Below are 14,876 nucleotides of genomic sequence, written 5' to 3'. Positions count from 1 at the left end.
CTCCCTTGACCTCATCGTCGAGGTCGTTTGGTGGGGTAGCCCCTCCCTTGTGGATGCTTTCGACGCATCCCTTAGGGGTACCTGCTATAAAACATTCTCGCGAGAGGTGATGGCTCCCCCTACTGGAGTCAAAGTTGGAGGGTGACTCTAAATCTCCCGTGAGAAGGTTGTGGAAAGATTCCATCACGTATTCGGTCATCCCCACAAACTCGTCGTTCATAGGGGATGGGTACATGCTCTGCATCACGAGGTGGCCAATAGTCCCCGTAGCATTGCACAGACTGAACAGGAACGCTATAGTGGTGCTCTGGATGAGGTATTTTGGGGAGAGCGGTTCCCCTCCGGCAAGCTGTATCATGACGTTGGTGAACGAGAAGGTGAGGCAGCACAGGTCCTCCCGGGACGGTCGGGGTCCCAGGACGGCATCGAGCTAGCGCTCTAGCCTTCTGTAATCGAAGCCAAGGAGCTAGTCGCTCCCAGGGGTGCGAGCCTCCAGCGCGTGCAGCTGTAGCTCCTCAGGCGCCTCGACGATCGCATCGAGGGCATCGGACTGGAGAGGCTGGATGGCGGCGAAGTACTATGCCAACCCTCCCTCTGTTGTGACGATGAAATCTAGGTTCCCAAAGTGCACGTGCGTGCCCGGCATCCAACTGACGCCGTGACTAGCCATTCGAGGCTTGATGTGGATGTCGAGATAGGCAAAAAGCCCCAATCTAGTGTGCCAATTGTCGGTGTTTTTGAACACCGGCTAGTAAATTTGTATATGCACGTCTGGCCTGGATGGTATGCTCGGAGGACACAAGGATTTATACTAGTTCAGGCGGAATATCCCTACGTCTAGTCTGCTGCTGCTCGTGTTATCGACACTGGTTTGTAGTAGGGGTTACAAACGAGCAAGAGAGAAAGAAGTCCCTAAGTCTCTAGTGAAAAGATCGAATGAAGTTGACTCTTACTGAGCTTGTTTAGTTGTGTGCTCGTTAGCTCTCTCTCCCCCAACCGTGTGCTCCTGCTTTCCCTTTTATAGGTGAAGGGGAAGGCGTAGGTTACAGAGAAAGAAAATGAGAAAAGCGAGGGAGGAGAAGGCCTCCAGGGCCGCCGCGTCCGTCTTCCTCTTCACACAGGTCCTGCCGACACTGTAGATGGTGACAGGGACGGCTCTACGTCGAGCTCCTATTCACACTAGTGTCATGCATCGACGTCATCAGCAGGTCATGGCGTCCCATCCTGTCCCATCTGACGACGTGTTGAACCGACGTGCCCGTCAGCGGCCGTACGGGGAGTAGGCAGCACAGCGACCACGCACCTATCACTGTTGACGATGTGAACCCTCGAGTGTGGCTTGACGTGGCCATGGGTCACGTCGAGACGTGTCAGCTTCCCGCCCGGTGTTAGAAGTTGGACCCCAGGGTCGTACCTTCTGACCCGTACTAGTTTGAGGCGGTATAGGTCCCTGTCGGGCAAGACGGAGCCCGTGCCAGGGTCGAGCGAGATGGCTCCTGTACCCTTGGGGTCGGGCGAGACGGGGCCCGTGCCCAAGGGGTCGAGCGAGATGGAGCTCGTGCCCTCGTTGTCGGTCGACACGGGGCCCGTGCCCTCAGGGTCGGTGAAGATGGCTCCCGTACCCATGGGGTCGGGCGACACGGGGCCCTTGCCCAAGGGGTCGGGCGTGACGGAGCCCGTGCCCTCGGGGTCGGGCGACATGGGGCCCGTGCCCTCAGGGTCGGGCAAGATGGCTCCCGTACCCTCGGGGTCGGTCAAGACTGAAATACGTCCATGATTATCTAGGTAAATTGTCGTCCGCGGTCCTCAGATCCTTTCTTCGGATATCACTAATACCGATACCCAACACTGCACTTGTTCACCCATAATTGGTCGGCGAGTTTATTCGACAAAGGTACGGATCGGTTTCATCGCGTCAGAAATACTTCCTCCATTCCAAATTATAATTTGGTTGACTTTTTTTATCCTAAATTTGACCGCTCGTCCTATTTTAAAAAATTGTGCAAACATAGTCAAATTTAAGTCGTTTTTGAAGAACTTTTGTTAATAAAAAGCCACAACAAAAGAAGTGATATTTAACACAAATTTTTAAATAAATCGAGTAGTCAAACTTAGATTAAAAAAGTTAAACAAACTATAATTTGGAACGGATTTAGTACACCATAGCATTTGTGGGACCAGCAACTTGGGAGTGATTTGGGCCCAAGTAGTCCAGCCAGGGCGCCTGACATACAAACGGATCGATTGGTTGCCAAAAAGAGAGTGGAGCCTAGCTGAGTAGGTGGTGCAAATATGTCTTCATACACCGACTCCGGCCGCGGAAACATAAATGAAATCTATCCCTCGCCGCCTATAATAATAATAGAATCCCTCGACGAGAAATAAATTCCTGCGTCCTCAGCGCTCCAACCTTCCGTGTAGCAAATAGTATTCTACACTATTCATGACGCTGACCGGATACTGTTCTGGCAACGTTTTCTGTAGACGACACTATTCAAACATTGTTCACCTGTTTTTTACTATTCTCACGTTAATGTTTGTCGCACTGTTCATTTTGTTTCCCTGTTCAAAACGGCGCAGCCTAGCGCGCCCACTGTGCTGGTATATTTGCATCCGTCGAACATGCCCACGTTTCGCCTAACTCAGTAACTCTGGCGCCCTGCGTGGTTCATTCATTTACGCCCTCCAATCATACCCAAAATGTTTCAATTTTAAAGAAGTATAAAATGGCAAAAATAGGTGGGCTTATAATAATATTTTTATTTCTGCATAAAAAATAAAATAAAATGTGACAAGTTGTTTACGTTCAAAAAATGGGACAAGTCTTGTTATATGCACGAAGATCTAGGGGCTAACGAGCTACTGTTGCCCGCAAGGCATAGCTTAGGTCTCGTTTAAAGGGCGTACCCAGTGTAGAGAGCTCCCGCTCTGTGCGGGGTCTGGGAAAGGATGTCAGTGGCAAGCCTTACCCTCGCCTGTGCAATGCGAGGAGACCGCGACTCGAACCCGGGACCTTCCGGTCACAGGCGGTAAGACTCTACCGCCGAAATTTTTTGGGTTTTGGGTACCGTAGCATTTTCGTTTGTATTTAGTAATTAGTGTCTAATTATGGACTAATTAGGTTCGAAAGTTTCGTCTTGCGATTTCTCATCCAACTGTGTAATTAGTTTTTTTTTTGTCTACATTTAGTACTCCATGCATGTGCCGCAAGATTCGATGTGACGGGTACTGCACAAAAAATTTTGAATTTTGGGGGAAACTAAACAGGCCCTTAGTCCTGCCCTCCTAAAAATGGCAAGACGTCAAAACTTAACTTGGTGAGGTCCTGGTCCTGATCCCTCCGGAACTGATGACCTGCAATGGAGGCCCGAAGGATTTATTAGCAGATAGAGAAGGGAGAAGCTGTAGACCTGCAACGGAGCTGCGCCGCTCCTGCTCGGGTCTTGACGCTTGAAGAGCTGATGATTTCTGCGGCGGCTGAGAAGCCGGCTGAAACTGATTTGTCTCGAGAGAAAAAATAATGTATCATACCTGATAAAAGTATAGCTTGGCAGAAACTTTTGTGCAGCTGCCGCTTCAGCATACGGTACTGAACGCGTGAGCAAATCACGCGGAAAACACAAGGAAAGCAGCCGCAAAGACTTCTGTCTATTTAGTGAAGTCAACGGCCATGGTCTTGGAAGCAAATCGGACCGCACTTCTTCGCCCCCATAATTGGTCGTCCAGTTTATTTATTTTTATTTATTCATTCAACAAGGTAAGGATCGGTTTCTGGTGGCAAGGAATTCACCACCTACCATTTGTGATTGGTTGGGCACATATAGAAAATATAAGTAAGTACTCCCTCTGTACTAAAAAAAATGAAGTTGTTTTGGACAAGGCTTGAGTCAAACATTAGGAATGTAAATCATGAATAATTTTTAAGTTGTTGAGTTTGAAAATGTGAAAGTCATATGTATAGATTTGTCTTGAAAAATACTTTTACAAAAATTTACATATATCACTTTTTGATAAATATCTTTATAAAAATAAGTAGTCAAAGTTATGCTTTAGAGACCGTATCGCTGTCCAAAACGACTTCATTTTTTAAGTATGGAGGACGTATATAACTCCTTTGAGGTTATGGCGGTTTTGGCAAACGAAAAAATAATGTAATGTAAATAAACTTAACCTCCTTACTTTAAAGCCATCGTCTTTGTGGGCATATATAGTGGAGGATTTCTCGGATGATAAATATATGATGACTTGGTGTCATATCATAACTACTCCAAAGGGAAATCAAGTTTTAAAAGCAAAAGGAAAAAAAAAGGAAAAAAGTAATAAAAAATCATAAAAATGAAAGGGTTGTTTTCAGAGTCGTAACGGTTAGGGGGCCAAAAGAAATTTATGTTCCTGTCAGACTTGTCTTTAGAGAAAAAGTCGACTTCATTCATTACCCTATTACAAACAGGAAGGCAAGATTGCTTTAATTTGATCTCCTTTCTTAAAAATCTATGTGGTGTGCCAAAAAAAGATCTTTGTGGAGCGAAGGATTCTTTGTGGCATGTAAAACCTCCATGGGGACGATGTCGTGGTATGTTAGTAGGCATTAATTCCCTCTCATTTGACATAGGAGAAATTCAAAAGGGTTTCTTTTTGTCCAGTTTAAAATCCGAGATGAGGTTGATGCATTTCAATGGCTTTTGGTTTCTGACTTTCTGTGTAAGGTGCAGCACAAGAAGAAAATATGGATGCTTTTTAACTGAGTTTTCTCAATTACTCCTTCCGTCCCCTAAAAAAGAGGCGACTATCACCAACCAAAGAGGAAAGACTTTGTTTGACCAGCAAGAATGTATTCTTGGTGCTATGCGAGGACAGAAAAGCTCCTTGAATCGATAGAGTTCGGACTCCCTGGCCGGCCACTAGATCGATAAAGAATCTCTCAAAAATCCGCTTTTTGATCGCGATGCTACTTTCGTAGTGGAGAGCAGTCAGTCCCCACCAAGGTGGGTCTAAGGGCTTTTTGGCGAGTAGCGATTCTTTTACTTAGTACTTTTTGACGTAAGAATGGAAGAGAAAGAAAGAATCCGCAGTTTATTATCTTCATTTTTTTTCTTATTCCTGCCAAAGCGCCATCCCGAGATCGGACTCGAGGGAGGGTAAGACCGGAACGAGGGGGAGATTGGCAGCTACCCCTCCGATGCGAAAGTAATTATGCATCATTCTCATACCTCGTGCTGGTTAGATTTTTCTAAATTTAACTAGGTTTGTAAAAAATATTAGCAACACTTTTATCTCCGAATAAATTTATTATAAAAATATATTCAATTATCAATCTAATGAAAACAATTATATAATAAAAGATATTAATATTTTTTATATATGTTTGATCAAAGTTAAAAATGTTTGACTTCCCGAAGTGAGAATGACGTTTTTTATGGGACGGAGGAAGCATGCGCTAATAAAAATTACCTGTTTTAATATGTGGTGGCTTTAATATCATAAAGGGACTGCATGAAAAAAATAAATGAAACTATAATGATAAGTTGTCTTTCTTCTTCAAAGCTATTATGGATGTTTTCAACTTTAGAGAACTGAACTTGTCTGCACTTGTACAAATAATTGAAATTTTTTTGAAAAGTTTGATAGAATTTGTCTTCGCTGATTGGGACATAAAATTCAATCATACCACGGTCCAGACCCTACTAGAGAAATCTCTGACCACACCCCTCTATTGTAAATACTAGAGATCCGTCTATGGCCGGCTCTCCTACTCCAGGCCTTACATTTGAGTTCGGTTGGTCATTGAGGGAAGTTTTTTTTTTCTTGACTTGGTTAAGGATATATGGACCGGTATACACGAAGGAGACACCCTTTTAGAACGATGACATGCTAGTACTTAAGGGAATGAGCTAAAACTGCCAGTGACGCTTACAAAAAAAAACTTGAAACAAACTTCTTGATAAGTCGAATGAGTTAGATAAGAAATTGGAATTGATGCAACTAGATGACGATGAAATAAGTTTAAAACACGAGGTTATCCCAACTCCAAAGAGAAGAACAGTTAAAATACTATCAAAGAGCAAAGGTGAAAAAATCTTTTGGAAGCAGATGTAATACGAAGCATTTTAAATTAGTGGCTAATGAATGAAAAACATACAAAAAACTCATATCTTCCAACTGGAGCAAGAAGAGTGCGTAAAAAGTGGTAATGCTAATCACACACCAAGTATTACAAGAGTTTATTTAGTGATCGAGAGCCTTCTTTTGTGACTGTGAATGAGACTCATATAGAGGATGTCCCCCAAGTTACAACAGTAGAGAAAACTCGTATAGAGGATGTCCCCCAAGAAAAGAATTTAAACCAAGGGTTTTCTAAAGTTGAGTTAAAAGAGGCCATTTTTCAAAGATATCATAACTTATCTCCTGGGCCTAGATTCCTAACTAAATAAATTTTATTAGGTTTCCTGCATCATCATAAAAGGGGATTTGATGGCTTTTTTCGAGGACTTCCGTAGAGGTGTTCTCCCACTCTTTTGGATAGATTTTGGAAGTATAATCTTACTATCTAAATGTAGTGATCAACACAAATCGAGCAATATAGATCAATCTATTTGCTGAATATTAGTTTTAAATAGCCACTAAATAGGACCGCCTTAGATGCCCAAACAACTCATCCGACTCCACAAAATCCTTTTTCTTCCTGGGAGAAATATAAGGGAAGGTACAATTGTTTTACAGGAAACTATACATGGCGACGTCATATGAAATAGAATTTTGAGTGTTATGATATTGTTTTGTACCATATTAAATAACACTATAACAGCGGAATTAATCTAGGATCTAGAATAAGGGAGTTTTGAATAAAATACACAGTATATAAGTACTAAACTTAACATGTTTACAAAAAATTGCAATAAGTAATAAGATTAGAGTTGAAAGCCAGAATACAGTCTCACGATGTCAAAAAAAAAATGCAATAAGGGCTAATGTAATTTAATATGGTTTTAACTTACTCCTTCCATCCCTTTTAAGTGTTGTCAAGATTTTTGTGCATGTCAAACTTTCTTAAGTTTGACTAAATTTATAGAAAATATTAGTAATAATTTTATCTCCAAACAAGTATATTATAAATTATATTCAATGGTTAATCTAATGATACTGATTACGCACTATAAATATTAGTAATATTTTTGTATATGTTGTGTCAAAGTTGAGTACGTTTGATTCCTCAATATATATGCTAGAACAACCATTAAAAAGAGGACGGAGGGAGTAATACATATTAAAACACGGAGAGACGTGATACATAGGACAAAAACACAAATAGTACAATGGATACATTGATTAGAGCCCGTTAGAGACTATTGAAATAATATCTAAATGGTATTATTTTAGTAAACAAATAGAGCAAAAGATAATCAATTTTAATTAGTTTGTATGTACCAAATCTATCCACAAACATTATATAAAATTGTAGTTCGGAGCACAGGCAAAGCATCTCCAAGAGTACGCAAAATAATCTCCCAATCCAGGAATTTTGGTAAGATTGGAAAAAAAAAACTTATCTCCAATAACTCCCAAAACCACCTCCCAATCTTTTGGCACTTGGAAAAAGCCACCCACATATGCGTAAAGTTACACACGCATATCGTCGTGCCAATCTGGAGGTGGAAGGACGTGGGGAAGAAAAAAAGTAGGACAGGGTTCCTGATGTAAATGTATAAGAGAAAAATGAAGTATAACTTTGGTTAGTGTGATTTATAAATAATTTATGATTTCTGATGTAAAATTACTTTCTATTGTTTAGGCGTAAGATTTTGTAACTGTTGGAGTTGTAACTTTTTTACGTCTTCTGATATATTTTTGCAAATGTTGGAAAACCTGATTTTGCGGAGTATTTTTTTTAGACACGGTTAGAGATGCTCTTAGCACGACAAATAGGAAACGACCGTTCTCAACTTCTCATGGCCCCCAACTACAATCCATCTATTTCAAGTCGATGCTCCATTAGATTTCCCAGCAATAGTAAAGTTACTTGGGAAAATCAACTGGCCATAAAGAAGTACATTCCTACTGTTATTTGTTCGTTTTCTACAGCATTTCAATGTAGGGACAGAACCCATGACCAATCATTGTCTTATTAGATTTTTTTTTAAAAAAGGCCAGTTGTTGTTCACGTGTAATGGAATCTGACTAGCTAGGTCAAGTCAAGTACCAATCAGCAAGTGGGTGGGTGCACCCACGCGGCTACGCCATCGCCACGAAGCAGCATATCCATTTCCCACACAGCAAGAAGCGAAGAACGGCATCCTTTCCTCTAATAAGGTTGAAGCTCCCCTCTTTTTCTTCAGACGTAACCCAAACTCAAGAAGAATGCTGTTGCGATTCTGAGGAGCTCAGAATACGGTAAGAGAGCTACTCTACTACTAGCTTATATTTTACTCAGGTGTGTGATGCTTTCTTGGACCCCGCTTGTGTTGTTTCAGAATAGAGGCAAATCTGGTTGCCTTTTTGGTCTCTAGCTACATTTTTTTCAGCATGCCGCTTCTTTGTGTCTCTATTCTGAAGTAGGCTCACGCATCACCAAAATTACGGGTACTGAACATAAAGTTGAAACTTGCCTGAAACATTGATATATAGTTCTTATAGTTCTTGGAGGGATAGCAGACAAGTAGTTGAGGGCAATCGTACATGAAGACATCACAGACAAGAAGTCTAGCAGACAGCTATTAGTAATATATATATCGAGAGGTTGTTAGTAATTAATCTCGCGTCTCGCCTGTGTTCTTCAGGTCTTGGATTCAAAGATGGTGTATGTTTACTCCCTCCCTTTGACGCCAGCGGTCATCCTCAGCTTTGTCAGTTCCCAAGTGGCGTTGCTGATGCAGGCGTATAAAGAGCACGAGCTGTATGTCACCGGTATGATTCCGGTTGTTATTTGGTATATGAACGCGCGCTCATACGTCGAACTGGAATTGCCACAGCCTCCTTTCAACTTGTTTCCTGCTAAGAATGTCAGGATCTACATCGAGACGGCAATTGTCGTGGTGATATCTTACGTGTCACTACTCATAGTCAACTGGAGCCACATCTGGCTCGTCATCTTCCCTGTCATCGCCATCGGCTTTATCGTTGCGCTGTGCAGTCAGCTCAGTCATCAGGATCAGGCCGGTGGATCAAAGGAGCAGAGCAACGATGGTGAAGGTGAAGCTACTGCGCCTTCAGGGAAAAAGGCAGAGGGGCTGGAGGTAGTAGCACTGGTGCCGTACTGGGCGCTCTGCGTGATGGGCCACTTCCACGCTGACAAATTCGCCGTCTCCCAGTTCCTTCTCTTCTTCAGTTTCATGCTCGGGGCACTCACCATGATGATGACTCGGCTGGTGGGGCTGGCCACGGTGCATCGTGGCATCGCGCCGGCGTCCGAGCTGCTCCGGAAGGCCTCGCTCGTGGTGCTGCTGGTGGCGGTGCACGCGGTGGCCGCGGAGCTGCTGGGAGAGAACGCGCTGCTCTACTGCCTGCCGGAGATCGTGCCGGTGCTGCTGTGGCTCAGCGTTCGCCTCGACTGCGACGACCGCGCCATCATCACTACCACTGCTGCCGACAGGATCAAGCAGCTGGACTTGGGCAGGAGAGTGCTCATTCTGCTCAACGCAGCGCCAGCTGCAGTCTTGTCGGCCATGCTAGCGGCGGGCAACATGGAGGAGCCCGTGCTCTACTGGTGCAGCAAGGCACTGGTGTCTTGTGCTGTTTCGGCGCTTCTAACCTTGTACATTGTTTTCATGCTGTGCCAGTGGCCAGGAGGACAACGCGATGGCACGCTAGTCACAGTCACAGCTACCTCTTTGCAGGAGGCAGTCGAGCTTCTCAAGTATTGGGCAAACGTTTTGCTGGCAGCGGTGGCGACGCTGCTAGTATTTACATCTCTAGCTTCTTTCCAACTAGTTCTACTGCAAGAACCGGCGGCCTCTGCATCAGCCGACCAAATTCTGCAACGACTATGTCAAAAATTCCTCCAGTTCATAATTTAATTGTGAAATGAAAAAATTACTAATTTGTTCAGTTAGGCATATGATTTATCCTGGGGTAACCTTCTGGATGGATTGTATCAATGCACCCTTTTTTCGAAAGCGTGCATTAGCACGTGCTTCGTTAAGTGAAAGTGGAAAGTTTTACGAGCTCCGAGGATAGTCACGGCCAGGAGCTGTTCACATCTTGAAGGAACACATAACACAAATCACCAACTAGCGGTGGGGAAGTAAAATTGTACTAACTAAATAACCGATGGCGCGACAAGGTGGAGGTGGAGCACAACAAGGTATTAAGCAGCCATAGCTGTGAGCAACGCCAGACATCCGTAGCCCGCACGGATCTAGGCGTTCGCCTCGTCCAGGATGCAGCAGAGTAGCTCGGGCAGCCATAGTTGTGTACACGACTATTATCTTGTGTACCATGTATTTGTATCAATACATGTATTTGTATCATGTATTGTTAATAATCTCAACACTTGTGCACAAAAAGTTATTGTTATTAATCTCAACTCTTGTGTACAAAAGTTATCTCAAAGTTATTGTTATTAATCTCAACTCTTGTGTACAAAAGTTATCTCCTATCTCCTATACCTAAATAAGAGATCCCCACTATCTATCGGTACCCCTAGCGCTCGGACGTCCGGACGGGACGTCGTGTTCGGACGCGGCTCCGACACTTGTGCCGCTCCCGTGTCCGCATCCCGCCTCACGCTCAGCGTCCTGCATCCCGCCCCCCAGCACCCGCGCCCACGTCCGTCACAGGGACCCGCGCCCCGCACAGCGACAGACACCGGCCACGTTATGCAACACCCCGATCCATTTTTGCAACATCCAGATGCAACCTTTGCAACATTCGTCTAAAACAGATGAAACATTTGGAACATACAGTTGAAACGCATTGCAACATGTGCAAACATCCTGATGTACTTTTAAAACATCCAGATGCAACACTTGCAACACACAAAAGAAGACAGATAAAACACTTTAGACATGCGTCTAAAACACTTGCAACATATATATGTGTATAAAAAGCAGATGAAACATTGAGGATAGACGCTTGAAACATACGTAAACAACCATTGCAATATATGCAACATCTCGATCCACTTTTGCAACATCCGCATGAAACAATTGAAACATAAATCTAAAACAACTCAAACACTTGAAACATGGGCTTGCAACATGTCTGAAAAGCATCAAGAAACACTTGAAACACAGCATCGCCGCGTGGCCATGACCTACATGGTGGGCAACTGCAGTGGCGCAGGCTCACTGGATGGTGCGCGCCTGCAAGCCTGCCATGCCTGCTGTCGTCGAGGGAGAGGAGACGCTGCCGGATCTGGGGAGGGCGCCGCCGTCTGGGTTAGGGGAGAGTCAGCGGCTTGCTTGGATCTCGCTGGGATGGGGGAGAGGGCCACCGGATCCGCGGCGCATTGAACGCTCCCAGTCGGTGAGGATGCTGGGGTGGGGGAGGAGGCCTCCGGGGTGGGGGAGGAGGACGCCGGGTGGGGAAGGAGCCGCCGGGGTGGGAGAAGGAGGACGCTTGGGTGGGGGAAGGAGCCACCATGGTGGGGGAGGAGGACGCTGGGGGTGGAGGAAGGAGTCGTCGCCGGCCAGGGAAGCAGCGATGGCCACATCGTCGTGTGTGGGCGCGGGACACAGAGGGGCGCGAGCGCTGCAGGAGTGAGCGGTGGAAGCGTCCGTTCATCCGGGTGTCTTAATCATATCATTATCAACTATCTATTTCTCTAACTTCTCGTGAAGCTACGTCATCCTTTAGTGCACCATATTCGCGTACATCCACTCAAAGCCAGGCATCCTAAAGCGTCCAATCAATCCATTATTCACTATTCAACCCTGTTCATTTCCCTGAAATTTAGCTCGAAGTAGTGTCGACAGGGCCAATCTCTTTTGCTTCCCCCCACCCATAAAATGCACCACTTTATATACGCTTGCAACTTGCGGCAGCGGTCAGCCTACGCAACGCTGCTTGCTTTTGCGGAGAAGATTCAATTCTCCTGTACTTCCACGGCAGCGACTTCTGCCTCCACAATCCACATCGCCTTCAACTTCATCTTCCACGCCCCTCGCCGTGCGGACCAGCGCCATCGTCGTCTACGTCGAGCAAAGACTTGCGCCTGAGCACCCGCTGCATACTACAAATCTGTTCAACGGTTCAAAAACCATGATGGCAAGAGCGGCTGATCTTTTTTCTTCGCCGAAACCGACGTGACACTAAGGAAGAGCGAACGTACCGCATACGCCGCAGCCCACAGTGCGAGCAGATAGACAAAGATGCATGTTGAATGGGACATTCTTGCTGTGGGGTGCAGACGACCTGCAGTCTTGAGAGGAGCACGCCGACGAACGGCAACTCGCCGACGACCGACCCTGTTTGCAGCACCCGGTATAAGGACAAAACAAGATACGTATCATGTGTGAGTCTAGGAAATCAAATCTCACATATAGCTACAAATAAAGGTAATATCAATAAACAATGCTTAAATACATAACATATTAGTGTAAAGAATATAACCTCAGAGTATAGATAGCGGAAGGATAACTCCGATCTTCAGGCGAAGACTCCAAATCTACAAGGACAACTGACTGGTTGATCACAAGCCTAATTCCTCCAAACTCTAGCAATCTGGTACCCATCCATGATTTTTATCCAAATAATTAAAAAATAAAGCAAGCGTAAGTACATGTCGTACTCAACAAATATAATATGGGGTTTATGAGGCTCAAAAGACTGACACTGGTTAACTACGATTAGCTTTTAATGAGTCATCTTTTAACAATGGGGTGGCAACAAGTTTATCATAAGCCATAAACACATGATCAGGTAAACATGAATAATGAATAGTATAAACAGTAATCATTAATGAGCATATTCATCATCAATATCATCCGTGTTCATCATCATTAACCATTAGTGATCATCTATTCCGTAAGGGTTCCAAGGCCGCTCGTGACCGTGAGCACGGCTGATATACCAGTTTTACACTCTGCAGAGGTTGTACATTTTCACTGTGAGTCGTGATTTACCCTTTCGCCCGAGGTAGCTAATCTTTTAACCCACTTCCAAGGAAAGTCGATATGGTTCACTATGAAGCCTTTCAAAGATTCGTCTAACAAGTTAGGGCCATTACACTAGTAGAGAATAGACCTTTGATCCTCGACCAAAATGGGCTCTAGTCCCGGTATTTTTTACGCCTGGGACTAGAGATACCTTTATTCCCGGTTGGTGGCTCCAACCGGGACTAAAGGTCCCTCCCAACGGCTACTGCGCTAGACAGAGGTGGTAGGGACCTTTAGTCTCGGTTGGAGCCACCAACCAGGACTAAAGGTAGACTTTTACTCCCGGTTGGTGGCTCCAACCGGGACTAAAGGTCTCTGCCATCTCTGTCTGGCGCAGGAGCCGTTGGGAGGGACCTTTAGTCCCGATTGAATCCACCAACCGGGACTAAAGGTCCCCCTTTATATATCGGCCATCTCCTTCTTCCTTCCCGAGCCCGAGCTCAGCACATTTTGAAGCTCACTGCACTAGCCAGTGTTCTTGTTTCCTCCCTCCATTGTTCCTCCATCCATTCTTCGATTCCTCCGTCGATTTCTTCGATTCCTCCGTCGATTCTTCAGTTGTAAAGGTTACAAATCTCATACTCTCATTTTTCATCATTGTCTTATCTCATTTTGTTCACTATATATATATGGTTCTTTATTGTGGTTTTTTTCATTTGTAAGCAATTTGAGCTCAAAATCACTTCAAACTTGCATATTTATATGAAGGAAGGTTAAAGTAGCTATTAAAAACTAGTATTCACCGTTCATTTGTAGCATGCATAGCACACTTCATTGTTTAGAGATATAGAGAATTTTAGAGTTTTTAAATTTTATTTGTTTATAAAATGAGAAATTTATAGTGTATTAAAAAATGAGTATAGGGACTAGTGCCTCCGACTGGTATGACAGATGCAATGCAAGGCCATACAATAGAAAGCAAATCCGTTCTCTTTTGACGATACGCCCGAACAGCCGGGCCTGACAGATTTGGTGGTTGAACGGGTCCATCGGCCGTCGCCGTGCGACTGTACGACAAAGAACGACATCGATCGACCATAGTATTTTATTATCCGGAGTCCGATCCGGGATGCAATGCAACGCAATGACAATTGACAATGCGTTGCTAGGTCAAAATATGGTCATTTCTATGGACTCCGCGACTAAACATTTTATTTTAATTTTTTATGAAATGAAAAACTTAGAAAATAGTTAGAAAATTATAGAAAATCCGTACTAGATGAACTTGCGGACCGTGTTCAGCTCGGCGAGCATGTTCTCTGCCGAGCGGTAACGGACATCAAGGAGGAGCTTTGATTCTACGAGGGAGAGCGGTAACGGTCGTGGAAGACTGTGTTCCCTTCCTCGTAGAATCGGAGCTCTTCCTTGACCAAGTACGGTGCCGTCCGGTGGAGAAATGCTCACCGAGATGATCACGTAAGCAAGGTCAACTAGTACGGATGATTATTTATTAAAATATGTTTTTGAGCTATAAATCCTGCTGGCCGTCTTCTTCCTCCCCGAGCCCACCCGAGAGCTTAAGTTCAAATTTAAGCAGTGTTCTTACTCTTTCTCCATCCATTCTTCGATTCCTCCATAGAGATATAGATAATTTTATAGTTTCTTAATTTTATTTGTTTATAAAATGAGAAATTTATAGTGTATTAAAAATGAGTATAGAGAGTAGATGGTAACTGCTTTCGGGTCCTCGGCCTCTCATGGGTTTCCAAAGCGACTTAGGCCGGGTCTTCCTCTCATTCCATGCGGCAAGTGTCGTGATGAGACGAAGATTGTGATAGAGTACCG

General features: G+C 44.4%; 1 protein-coding gene across 1 annotated transcript; it reads left to right on the top strand.

Annotated features, from left to right (window-relative positions):
* The first annotated feature begins 8,231 nt into the window (after nucleotides 1–8,231).
* On the top strand, nucleotides 8,232–10,033 carry LOC136458244 (uncharacterized). The gene is made up of 2 exons (XM_066458221.1): nucleotides 8,232–8,388; nucleotides 8,775–10,033. The coding sequence occupies exon 2, from the start codon at nucleotides 8,790–8,792 to the stop codon at nucleotides 10,008–10,010; it is 1,221 nt and encodes a 406-aa protein (XP_066314318.1). The 5' UTR covers nucleotides 8,232–8,388; nucleotides 8,775–8,789; the 3' UTR covers nucleotides 10,011–10,033.
* Nucleotides 10,034–14,876: the final 4,843 nt, after the last annotated feature.

This window comes from Miscanthus floridulus, chromosome 6 (genome assembly GCF_019320115.1).
Source record: "Miscanthus floridulus cultivar M001 chromosome 6, ASM1932011v1, whole genome shotgun sequence".
Classification (NCBI taxonomy): Eukaryota; Viridiplantae; Streptophyta; class Magnoliopsida; order Poales; family Poaceae; genus Miscanthus; species Miscanthus floridulus.
The sequence above is the reverse complement of the archived record's forward strand: the minus strand, read 5'-3'. Positions and strand labels throughout refer to the sequence as shown.

Bases quoted from the DNA above. Each gene is read 5' to 3' on its own strand.
- LOC136458244 (XM_066458221.1), top strand. From the start codon at position 8,790: ATGGTGTATGTTTACTCCCTCCCTTTGACGCCAGCGGTCATCCTCAGC.